The 12,608-nt window shown below is 48.7% G+C and overlaps 1 protein-coding gene across 1 annotated transcript; it reads left to right on the forward strand.

The window, feature by feature from the left end:
• Window positions 1-660: 660 nt before the first annotated feature.
• On the forward strand, window positions 661-11,591 carry LOC115833929 (adaptin ear-binding coat-associated protein 2-like). The gene is made up of 4 exons (XM_030808744.1): window positions 661-812; window positions 3,388-3,565; window positions 7,324-7,417; window positions 10,363-11,591. The coding sequence occupies exons 2-4, from the start codon at window positions 3,391-3,393 to the stop codon at window positions 10,409-10,411; spliced, it is 318 nt and encodes a 105-aa protein (XP_030664604.1). The 5' UTR covers window positions 661-812; window positions 3,388-3,390; the 3' UTR covers window positions 10,412-11,591.
• The last annotated feature ends 1,017 nt before the right edge of the window (window positions 11,592-12,608 follow it).

Genomic DNA, 12,608 nt, shown 5'->3' on the forward strand with positions numbered 1-12,608 from the left:
GTCTTCCCTTACCAGTCCCCTGAGCAGCCAGAGTCCTCATCAGGCTCCTGTGGCCTTTCTGGGCCTGCTCCTCCATGTAATCAATGGTGATTGGATTCCCAGGGCACCCAGCAGATGCCCTGATGTCCTTTTCTGAAGCTAAGAGACAGGGCAGGAAGTCCTTCTCCATCTGCAGGGCTCGAACTCAGGCTGCCAGTGAGTGGGCTGTGTCCGGCCACTCGTGTGGGCGCCTCTGGCTCTTCCCTTACCGGTGCTGCTGGGTGGTGTGCTATGGAGGGTGGGGGACCTTTGTGTTGCCCTGTACTTCTGGGTATCTGTCTTGTCCCCCCGTCTACCTTCTGAGTGTTTGAGGGTGTGTAGAGACCGCATCTTATGCTGTAGAGGGAAGGGCAGCGCTCACGTGTCCTACAGACAGTGTTAGGACCCTCTACGTAAGTGATCTTGCTGAACTCATAGCCATCTTGAAGACCTATAGAATTGTGGGCATATTTTGCTGATGAGGAAACCAATGTGCATGCAGCTACTTAAGTGTCAGAGCAGGATTTGAATTCAGGCCTCACTCCCAAGCCTGCCCTCTTTCTACCACCCCGTCTCACTACGAGGCTCAGCCTCCACTGATGGCAGGCAGTAGTGAAGTGAGCCAGTGATTGCAGAGCAGCTGGTCTCTTCCTTCCTCACCTTTTTCCTCATGTTCTCTCCCCAGGTGGGTGAAACAGCAGTGTGAATTTGCAAAACAAGCCCAGAACCCAGACCAAGGCCCTAAATTGGACCTGGGCTTCAAGGAGGGCCAGACCATCAAGCTCAACATCGCAGTGAGTTCTACCCTTGCTTGGCTGTGGTGGCTGTGGTCATGTGATACTTGTGGCCACACAGCCCAGAGCCCATAAGCTCTTCTTATGGTTCAGCTCTTTCAGTTCAGCAGATGTTTAGTGAGCATCTGCCTTGTGCCAGGTCCTGCACCGGGGGTGAACGAGAGACCTCTCGTCTCATGGAGCTCAGAGTTGAGCTGAGACAGGCAGGGTAAAAATGTGATTACAATATGGCAGGAAAGGTTCCATGACTAAGGGATGCCCTGGGTGCCATGGGCTCCGTAGAGGAAGGGTGTGCAGCCCATAGTCGTGGGAACCAAGGAAGGCTTCTTGGAAGAAGGGACCTGTAGGCAAGGGAAGAGTGATCAAAGAGTGGTTCACACAGAGGAACAGCAGGTGCAAAGCCTCTGAACTGAGAAGGAGCATCAGTCATTTGCTGCCAGAGGTGGTGTTTCTGTCCTAGCTATTAGAGTGCATCAGGAGGGACCTGTGTGCTCATCCCAGGCTGTGTCTTGAATAAGGAAGATTTGGGGAGAGTTCTGGCAGGAAGGCGTTTGAGGTGGGCGCTGGGAGTCCTGGGCAGCTTCTGCTGATGGTGTTGTCCTGGCTCCTGTGTCTTCGTTCTGAACTGCTCTGCCTCTGGCTTCCCCCCGTCAGCTCCTGTTCATAGGAACAGGCTGGGCTGGGCCTGGGCTGGTGCCTAAAGTTGGCCTTTACCTGGCTGCAAGGGTGGAGAGGGGAGATGAGGTCAGAGTCGTGATTGCGGGGACCCAAGGACCAAGTGGATTGGTTTTTGTTTTTGCTAGGAATACTGTGTTGAGATGGATGTGTTTTTTGAAGAAGCTTTGTAACTCTAAAATAATGCTTTTCCTCTTTACTTACCGTCTCTTTCTCCTCTTTTCTGCTTCGTGCTGGTGATGATTTGGGATCCTTGAAGTTGGCCAGCTGGCCCTTATGAGAGAAGTGCAAGTCCAATCCAGTGGACTGGTTGGGATGTGATTCTTTCTCTCGTTTGGAGGAAACTAACATTTAATGAGCATCAGCTGTGGGCCAGGTAGTGTTTTTAGGCATTTCTCATGTGAATTAAACATCCTCTCCCTTTCCTCCATGAGATGAGGAAATGGAGGCTTAGGGAGGGTTGGGGACTTGCCCAGGGTCACAGAGCTAGAAATAACTGGCACAGCTGTGCTCACACTGAGGTCTTTTGACTTCAGGGCTGGACTTATATTTTATTAAGCTGCTGCTTTCCTTACAAGTAGGGAACACATTATCTTCATCTGTGTAACTTGTGCTGGTTTCTGGCTCATGCTTGGTGCTCAATTTTTTTTTTTAAGCATTTTCTTGAAGTATAATATGCATGTAAAACAGTGTACAAATCATAAATGCAGAACTCAGTGAAATTTTAAAAATCTATAGGCTGGGAGTGGTGGCTCACGCCTGTAATCCCAGCACTTTGGGATGCCGAGGTGGGCGGATCACCTGAGGTTGGGAGTCTGAGACCAGCCTGACCAACATGGACAAACCCCGTCTCTACTAAAAATACAAAATTAGCCGGGCATGGTGGCCCATGGCTGTAATCCCAGCTACTCGGGAGGCTGAGGCAGGAGAATTGCTTTTACCTGGGAGGCGGAGGTTGCAGTGAGCTGAGATCGAGCCATTGTACTCCAGCCTGGGCAACAAGAGCGAAACTCTGGCTCAAAAAACAAAACAAAAAACCCAATTTATAAACTTGCACCTTGCTCAAGATGCAAAAGATTGTCAGCACTCTGGAAACACCTCTCCTGGCCCCTCCCAGTAACTACCCTGAGTAACCCCATCCTGACTTCACATACCCTAGGTTTTGTTTGTTCTTAACTTTCATTAATTGAATCATACACCTAATCCTGTTTTGGAATGATTCTTTCTTTTACTCAACGTAATTTTTGTGAGAGTCATCCACGGTGTTGCGTGTAGTTTGTTCATTCTCATTGTTGTGGCATGTACCATTGTGAGAATTCACCCAATTTATTTATGTTTTACTGATGATGGACATTTGGGTAGTTTCCATTTGGGGGCGATTACAAATAGTGCTGCTGTAGATGTTTGAGTTCATGTCTTTTGGTGCATATGTGTATGATTTCTGTTGGTTTATATCTAGGAGTGGAATTGTGGAGTCATAAGTTTAAGTTCCTATGTTGAGCTTTATAGATCCTTTCAAATAATTTTTCAAAGTAGTTTTACCAGTTTACACTTCAACCAGCAGCGCATGAATAGTTACTTCATATCATAGTCAATACTTGAGAATCTACATTTTAGCCATTCTGGTGAGTGTGTAATGGTATATTATTATAGCTTTGATCTGCATTTCCCTGATGAATGAAGTGGGGGTGCTGGATTTTAAAATGGACCTTATTTGTGATAGATTCAGAATGATGATGCACTAAGTATAGCTCATAGCAATGGAGGTGCTAGGTAGGACCATCTTTTGGTTACACAGATGTTGGGGGTCTGGGGTCACCTTGGCCCTCCTTGTGGGGTTTTCTGGTAGCATTGGGACTCCAGCAGAACAGGCTGATTTGCATTCCTCTTCCCTCTTTAGAACATGAAGAAGAAGGAAGGAGCAGCTGGGAATCCCCGAGCCCGGCCTGCCAGCACAGGAGGGCTGAGCCTGCTTCCCCCTCCCCCAGGGGGGAAAACCTCCACCCTGATCCCTCCCCCTGGGGAGCAGTTGGCTGTGGGGGGATCCCTCGTCCAGCCAGCAGTTGCTCCCAGTTCAGGTTAGTGCTCAGTGGGTGACTGCTGGATCAGTACCTGTGGGCTCCTCTTCTCACTGGCAGCCGGGCGCCATGGTTTCCCCCCCATTACACACACAGATTCGTCATGTAGTACCTGTCCGTGTCAAAGAAGAAGGCGGGCACCCAAAGCTGATTCTGCACATGCTGGGTAGGGGCTCCTCCTACTTGGCCTTTAGGGCGTCTGCCTTCCCCTGAGAGGCCGGGGCTGCGACTTGTTTGTTACTGTGAAATCATGAACGTGTCGGTTCCTGGTTCCCAGTGTCTGCCTAGTGGGTACTGAGTGAGTGGGTAATGGAGACACAGTCTCTGCTCACGTGTAGTGAGAGAGATGAGTCACAGCACAGAGACCAAATGTGTAGGGCCTAGACTCACCATCAGCTGGTGTGATCTGGGGAGGTTTCATGAAAGAGGTGACATTGATCTGGACCTTGAAGGAAGGAGATAGAGCTTGGCATTCCAGGCAGAGAGAAGAACATGAATGAGGCCCAGACTTTTAGACACCTGGTGTATTTAGGGAGATGGGTACAGCATAATATGTGCCCAAGGTGAGTGGTGGGAAATGAGATTTCGTTTGGAATGAGCACCTCGGGTGTGGGAAGCTGAGAGCATTTGCCCCGGCAGCTTGTGCTGAGGAACCCTTAGGAGACTCCGGGATTCCGGAAGCGAGTGTCTAGTGTCAGCCTCTGACCACGCTGGGGTGCCAGCCCTTTGCCTCTACCTCCCCACCCTGCCCAGCCCAGCTTGATGATCCTGGCCTTTCTCGGGCTGGGCGATTGTCACCAGCCTGCCTTCTGCGCACAGCTCTCCCCAGCTTGCAGGCAGGAAGCCTTCTTGCTTTCCTGATTCCTAAGCCTCCCCAACATCGGCTGCCCTATCTAGAGGTGAAGCTTCAGACTTCAGCCTTGTGGGGAATACTCCAACCTGGAGAGTGGCAGGAGGGGCAGTCAGAGAGCCCCTGCCCGATACCAGGAACTGTTCTTTAAGCGTTATTTCTCAGAGTGGGGTCATAGGACCATTTGCCTTGGTATCGCTGGGGGATGGGGGCAGGAATCTGCATTCTTATGTCTTTTTTTTTTTTTTTGAGATGGAGTTTTTCTGCTCTTGTTGCCTAGGCTGGAGTGCAATGGCATGATCTCGGCTCACCACAACCTCTGCCTCCTGGGTTCAAGCGATTCTCCTGCCTCAGCCTCCCAAGTAGCTGGGATTACAGGCATGCGCCTCCACACCCAGCTAATTTTGTAATTTTAGTAGAGACGGGGTTTCTCCATGTTGGTCAGGCTGGTCTTGAACTCCCGACCTCAGGTGATCCGCCCACCTCAGCCTCCCAAAGTGCTAGGATTACAGGTGTGAGCCACTGCACCCGGCCTTTAGGTCTATTTTTGTTTGTGTGTTGACTAAAGTCTGAGAGCTACTACCTTAGGCCTTCCCTTGGTTGCTGATGGATATTTATTTATTTAAGATGGAGTCTTGCTCTGTCACCCAGGCTGGAGAGCAGTGGCATGTTCTCAGCTCACTGCAACCTCTGCCTCCTGGGTTCAAGCGATTCTTCTGCTTCAGCCTCCCGAGTAGCTGAGATCACAGGCACGCACCACCACGCCCAGCTAAGTTTTGTATTTTTAGTAGAGACAGGGTTTCACTGTGTTGGCCAGGATGGTCTCGATCTCCTGACCTTGTGATCTGCCCACCTCAGCCTCCCAAAGTGCTGGGATTACAGGCGTGAGCCACCGTGCCTGGCCTTGCTGATGCATTTTTAACAGCATTTTAATTTTAATATGGCATGCTTGCTATGTGCCAGGTAGAGTTCTAGGCACCGGTAGGTATAGCATCCAGTTTCAGCTCTCAAGGGCGTGTGTTCTGGTGTCTGAGACAGGCAGTTAGCATGTCTACAAGCAAAATGGTATCAGATAATAAGTCATGAATGTCAACATTTATGAAGAACTTACTATATGAACAATACGGTTGAGTTCAAATTTCAGCTTACTAGCTTTGTGATCATTATTTTTATTTTTTATTTTTGAGACGGAGTTTTTTTGCTATTGTTGCCCAGGCTGGAGTGCGATGGAGCAATCTCAGCTTACCACAACCTCTGCTTCCTGGGTTCAAGTGATTCTCCTGCCTCAGCCTCCCGAGTAGCTAGGATTACAGGCATGCGCCACCTTTCCTGGCTAATTTTGTAGTTTTAGTAGAGACCAGGTTTCTCCTTGTTGGTCAGGCTGGTCTTGAACTCCCGACCTCAGGTGATCCTCCCGCCTTGGCCTCCCAAAGTGCTGGGATTACAGGCATGAGCCACTGCGCCTGGCCTACTTATTTATTTTTAAGATGGAGTCTCACTCTGTCGCCCAGGCTGGAGTGCAGTGGCATGATCTCAGCTTACCACAACCTCCGCCTCCTGGGTTCAAGCAATTCTCCTGCCTCAGCCTCCCAAGTAGCTGGCATTACAGGCATGCACCACCATGCCTGGCTAATTTTTGTATTTTTAGTAGAGACGGAGGTTTCACCATGTTGGCCAGGCTGGTCTCGAACTTCTGATCTCAGGTGATCCACCCGCTTCGGCCACCCAAAGTGCTGGGATTACAGGCTGAGCCAGTGTGCCCAGCCCAGTTTTGTGATCTTTAGAAAATCTCTTCTCCATGCCTCATTTTTCTCATCTGTAGGATAGGGGAAGTAATGATACTTAAAATACAGGTTTCTTGTAAGGATCAAATAAGCTGATCTGTGTATAGCACTTAGAACAATTTTTGGAACATTCTAAGCGCTGAGTGTTAGCTCTCATTTTATTAATATTATTGCCACTATATGCTGGACCTGTTCTAAGCATTCCGTGGATATTTAATCCTCACACCAGTCCTATGGAGTAGTTCCTGTTATTTTCAGCATTTTAGAGGTAGGAGAATGGAAACTGAAATGACCTGCACAGTCACGTGGCTCGTCCTGATCTGTCTTTCCCTAGGGGCTGGGGTGAGGTTCACAGAAGATAAAGTGCCTTGAGCACTTGGTGAACTGTAAAACTCTAAACCATTGAGGGCCCTAGTTTTATCTGTTCTCCTGGCCCAGAGCAGATTAGAAATAGCAAATTAGTGCGAAGGCGGAGGGTGGCAAACATAGGCCCTTCAGAAGGGCGGTTGGTAGCACTGGGGGAGGTGCCTGAAAAGCACAAAAGCAGGCACTGCAGCCCCATGGTGTTGCCCACCTTGGTGGAGAGAGAGGATTGAGCTTCTGTGTGAGCTCTTTGGAACGCTCTTCCTGACCCCTAACCAGTTTGGGGCCTGGGACTTGGCACGTGGCTGGCACATAGTGTTCTCAGCCAGTTGATCCAGACATGGTAGTGCAGGCTTGATACGAAGATGATCTTGCGGTTTTGGTGGACATTCTCTGTTCAAGAAGCCGAGATGGGTTATAGTAAATTTTAAATAGATTTCAAATAAATGGTTGATAACAAAGTCAGCTTCAGGTATGCGTGATAGATGACGTGAGACTAACCACCCACCCCACGGGCGCCCCTCCTTCCACCTTGTATGCACCTTTCTGTGTTTTCTTCAGAGCCCTCAAGGGCTGGTGAGAAGATGCTGGAAGTGTGGCAACTCAGTGGTGTTTTGTTGCCCAAAAGCATGTCTGGTGTGGCTTTCCCAGCTACCTGGTGTCATGAGACTGATCACTGAGTCTTCACGATTTGGTCGTGGAAACAACCAGAAAGAGAGGTCTCTGACTCCCCTGTTCCTTCTTCTCTTCCTACGGGTCGGACTCGGGAACATCAGTAGGAGGTGCTCCTGTACCCTGGCCACAGCCCAATCCTGCCACCGCTGACATCTGGGGAGACTTTACCAAATCTACAGGGTAAGGAGGGCCATGTTCTGGGGGTGGGGGAGGGGGGCTGGGGCCAGGGCCGTTGCTCTACAAACCTGGTATTGTTCCCCATGCCTGCCTTCTGATGTTAGGATTAGGAGTAACAGTTTTAATTTGGATGTTTTCTTTTCTTTTTTTTTTTGTTGCCCAGGCTGGAGTGCAGTGGCATGATCTTGGCTCACTGCAACCTCTTCCTCCCAGGTTCAAGCTATTCTCCTGCCTCAGCCTCCTGAGTAGCTGGGATTACAGGCACCTGCCACCATGCCCGGCTAATTTTTTGTATTTTTAGTAGAGACGGGGTTTCACCATGTTGGTCAGGGTTGTCTCGAACTCCTGACCTCAGGCAATCCACCTGCCTCAGCCTCCCAAAGTACTGGGATTCCAGGCATGAGCCACCGCGCCTGGCCTGATTTGGATGTTTTCAAGCCAGCCAGAGGACAGAGCCCCAGCGTGCCTGCTTTGGGTGGCACACTTCTTTCCATGGAGGTTTTGCTGCTTTCCACTGTTATGTAGCCTGGGGCAACGCTTTGCAAATCTGGGCCTTTAAACCGCCTTCCCAAGTGCTTTGGCTTGTCCCCGGTACCTCCTTCTTCTATACCCCATCCCCTACCCCCAGCTTCCCCAAAATAGTGGACTGAGAGTTTAGACGCATGCTTCAGCCTCAGCCCATCCTCATAGAACACCTGAGGCAAGGTGGCTTATCTTCTCTGACTCCATAAGATCTCAACACTTTACTTGGGGCCAGGGTGAAAAGATACTAAATTCCTACTGCACTATTATTTACATGGACAGATTCTAGGACAGGGGTCAGCACACATTTTCTTTTTCTTTTCTTGTTTTGAGACAGGGTCTCTCTCTGTCACCCAGGCTGGAGTGCAGTGGCACTGTCATGACTTACTGCAACCAAATTTTCCCATGTAGCTGGCTCTACAGGTGCACATCACCATGCCAGCTATTTTTTGTATTTTTTCATAGATACGGGTTTTGCCATGTTGTGCAGGCTGGTTTTGAACTCCTGGGCTCAAGCGATCTGCCTGCCTCGGCCTCCCAGGGTGCTGGGATTATAGGCACGAGCCAGTGTGCCCAGACACATTTTCTGTAAAGGACTAGATAGCAAATAGTTTAGACTATTCAGGCCGTGTGGTCTTCGTTCTAGCTACTCAATTCTGTTCTTGTTGCACAAAAGCAGCCACACATAATATGTAAACGAATCAGCATGGCTGTGTGCCAGTAAAATTTTATTTACAAAAATAGAGGCATGGGCCGGGCACGATGGTTCATGCCTGTAATCCCAGCACTTTGGGATTCCCAGGCGGGTGGATCACCTGAGGTCAGGAGTTCAAGACCAGCCTGGCCAACATGGTCAAACCCCATCTCTACTAAATATACAAAAATTAGTTGGGCGTGGTGGGGCGGCGCCTGTAATCCCAGCTACTTGGGAGGCTGAGGCACGAGAATTGCTTGAACCCTGGAGATTGCAGTGAGCTGAGATCATGCCACTGTAGTCCAGCCTGGGCGACAAGAGCAAGACTCCATCTCAAAAAACAAATATACAAACAAACAAAAAAAACAGAGGCATGAAATGAGGACTGTAACCCTTTTCCTGTTTGCCCTGAGAAAACTTGCCAGTGGCACTTCAGACTGCAGCGTTGACCCTGAGATAACTTTGTCACAAAATGTATTGCTTTTATATTATTTTTGCATCACTCTACTATATCAGCTTTGGAACAAAAGACGTCATTCTATTTATAGCATTCTGTTTTTAATAGTGGTATTTCCATTTACAAAATATAGTAATTCTGTTTTTTGTTTTTTGTTTTTTTGTTTTTGAGACAAGGTTTCACTCTGGTTGCCTAGGCTGGAGTGCAGTGGCGTGATGTCGGCTCACTGCATCCTTGACCTTCCAGGCTCAGGTGATTATCCCTCAGCCTCCTGAGTACCTGGGACTACAGGCAATTGCCATCACACCCGGCTAATTTTTTGTATTTTTAGTAGAGGTGGGGTTTTGCTATGTTGCCCAGGCTGGTCTGGAACTCCTGGAATCCAGCAGTCCGCCTACCTCAGCCTCCCAGAGTGCTGGGATTACAGGCATGAACTACCATGCCCGGCCCAAAATACAGTAATTATTGATTACTGAAAAAGTCTAATCCTAGAAAATGCAGCATTTTTACATGTGATGTTAACATCATCCTTGAACAGTTTTTAGCCTAAGATTCATTTGAGGAGTCTGATTTTTCCAAAATAGACAGTTCTGATTATTCAGATGATTCTGAAATAACTCCAAGAACAGTTTTTATATTTTATTTTCACATTGAAAATCAGTCAGATTTGCTTCAGCCTCAAAGAGCGTGTTTATGTAAAATTAAATGAGGGCTGGCAGTGAGCTGCCCTCTTTTTCTCTAGATGGGAAAGGGGTTAAGACTCTTCGGCCAGGCATGTTGGCTCACGCCTGTAATCCCAGCATTTTGGGAGGCCAAAGCAGGCAGATCACTTGAGGCCAGGAGTTCGAGACCAGTCTGGGCAACATGGCAAAACCCTGTCTCTACTAAAAGAAATACAAAAATTAACCGGTCATGTAGTTCCAGCTACTAGGGAGGCTGAGGTAGCCTCGCTTGAGCTCAAGAGGTTGAGGCTGCAGTTAGCCTTGAGTGTGCCACTGCATTCCAGCCTGGGCGACAGACCCTGTACCCCCCCAAAAAAAAAAAATGAAACAAAACCACAAACAAAAAACTTTGATAAATACAGTTACATTAACTATTTAAAAAAAAACATCAAGGGCCAGATTTGGTCTCTGTGCCAAAGTTCGCTGACTGCTGCTCTAGAACATTTAGGAACTGGCTTCTTAGAGCTTTTTCTGTCCAGAGAGAAACCAACTTTTATCTGCTTTGTATTTTCAGAGATCTGAACTCCCCCACCCTTCCCTGTCTTCTCTACAGATCAACTTCCAGCCAGACCCAGCCAGGCACAGGCTGGGTCCAGTTCTGACCTGAGCACAGTTTTTCCTCATATGACTTCTGGGAAGGCGCTCCCTTGTCTGGGCCAAAGGAAGGAGGACGAAGCCCTCCTCAGCTGGCCGGTGTTTGGAGCATGAATCTCTCCTCTCCTCCTTGTCTGGCTTTGTTGACAAACTGGGTATGTTTGGCAGTAAATTGGCACCGTGTCACACTGTTTCCTGGGATTCAAGTATGCAACCAGAACACAGGAGAAGAAAAGCTCCAGGATCCCTGTCCCCATCTGTCCTCTTGACATGAGAGACTCTGAGACTTCTTCCATCGCAATGACCCGTATTAAACACAAGCCCCCAAAGCAAAAGAATAGGTTGAGTTTGCTGCCTAGATTCAGATCAGCCCTTCCCAGGGTCTACAGGTGTCACATGATCACAGTTCAGCAGGAGGCTTTCCGTACCTAACACTGGCTGTAGCCACTTCAGTTCATCTGCCCTCTAGAGGAGGGGTTTCTTCCTGATTTTTAGCAGGTTTAGAGGCTGCAGCTTGAGCTACAATCAGGAGGGAAACTGGAAGGATTAGCAGCTTTTAAAAATGTTTAAATATTTTGCTTTGCTAATGTGCTGATCAGCACTAACTCATCTTTGCAAAAGGAACTGCTCCCTCAGCGTGCCCCAGCAGGGGCCTCTGAAGGGTTTCCTCACTGTGGGCAGCTGCCCTGAGCTTCAGGCAGCAGTGTTCATCTCTGGCCAGTTGTCTGGTTTCCACGTATTCTAGGCCAGGTAGGCAACACAGAGCCAAGGTGGGTGCTGGAAGCCAGACGGAACAGTGTTGGGGCAGGAAGGTGGAAGCTGTTGTCATGGAGCTGTGGGAGTTGGCACTCTGCTCATGGCCCTCTCGGCTCACAGGTTCACAGTGCAGCTCCTGGCAGACTTAGGTTTTCTCTTTGGTGGTTTCTAAAGTGCCTTATCTGCAAACAACTTCTTTTCTCCTTCAGGAACTGTGAATGGCTAGAAGGAGCTCAGTAAACTAGAAGTCCAGGGTTGCTTGGTTTACTGGTTTATAAGAAATCTGAAAGCACCATTCAAATTCCTTTTATTAACTCACCTCTCAGTTGAAAGATTTCTTCTTTGAAAGGTCAAGACCGTGAGCTGACAAAAGTGTTGGCCTTTTTGCGGGACCAGATTTTTAAGATAAAATAAATATTTTTACTTCTGTCATTGTATGTGAAAGATTGTGTTTCTGGCCACATGGCTGCTAAACTCTTCAGGGTGCGATAGCTAGACTCACGGCCACGTCTCTCACCACTGACCAAGTGTCCAGCTTGAAAGTTCAGGGCTGGGGTGTCAGGCTGGCCAAAGTGAGGAAGTGCAACCCTGTTGTCTAAGGCAATCGGTACCTTCTCTCCTGTGTTCTCTAGGGTAGTACGGTCTTTTCATCATCCTTTGGTTGATGTGAAAGTAGTTGCTTGAATCACTTTGTGTGGGGCTTAATTCTCTTGTGGAGTCTCATGATACAGGCCGTTCTAGAGAGCCTGGCCCCTTGCTTTCTGTCTTCCACCAAACCTACCCGCAGAGCATCTCCCTAAGTAGTAAAGGGGTGCAGATACCCAGAGGGCAAAAGTAAAATTAAGAGGCCGGGCGCAGTGGCTCACACCTGTAATCCCAGCACTTCGAGAGGCCAAGATGGGAGGATCATTTGAGGCTGGGGGTTTGGGACCAGCCTGGGCAACATAGTAAGACCCATTTCTTTCCTTTCCTTTTTTTTTTTTTTTTTTTTTTTTTTTGAGACAGTCTCAGTCTGTTGCCCTGGCTGGAGTGCAGTGGAGCAATCTTGGTCGCTGCAACCTCTGCCTCCCAGGTTAAAGTGATTCTTCTACCTCCTTTCCAGTAGCTGAGATTACAGGCACCTGCTACCACACCTGGCTAATTTTTGTATTTTTTCAGTAGAGGGGGTTTCATCATGCTGGCCAGGCTGGTCTCGAACTCCTGACCTCAAGTTATCTGCCCGCCTTGGCCTCCCAAAGTGCTGGGATTATAGGCGTGAGCCACGGCACCCGGCTGTTAGACCCCATTTCTTTAAAAAAAAAAAAAAAAAAGCTGGGTGTGGTGGTGGTGCATGCTTGGAATCCTAACTACTTGCGAGGCTGAGGTGGGAGAATTGCATGAGCCCAGGAGTTTGAGGCTGCAGTGAGCTATGATCACGGTCTTGGCAGCACAGTGAGACCCTAGAGAATT

The sequence above is a fragment of the Nomascus leucogenys genome, unplaced genomic scaffold (genome assembly GCF_006542625.1).
Source record: "Nomascus leucogenys isolate Asia unplaced genomic scaffold, Asia_NLE_v1 001450F_36356_qpd_obj, whole genome shotgun sequence".
Taxonomy (NCBI): Eukaryota; Metazoa; Chordata; class Mammalia; order Primates; family Hylobatidae; genus Nomascus; species Nomascus leucogenys.

Coding starts and splice junctions, on each gene's coding strand:
- LOC115833929 (XM_030808744.1), top strand. CDS start 3,391: ATGAAGAAGAAGGAAGGAGCAGCTGGGAATCCCCGAGCCCGGCCTGCC. Junction 3,566..7,323: donor AGCAGTTGCTCCCAGTTCAG/GTTAGTGCTCAG, acceptor CCTACGGGTCGG/ACTCGGGAACATCAGTAGGA. Junction 7,418..10,362: donor GACTTTACCAAATCTACAGG/GTAAGGAGGGCC, acceptor TCTTCTCTACAG/ATCAACTTCCAGCCAGACCC.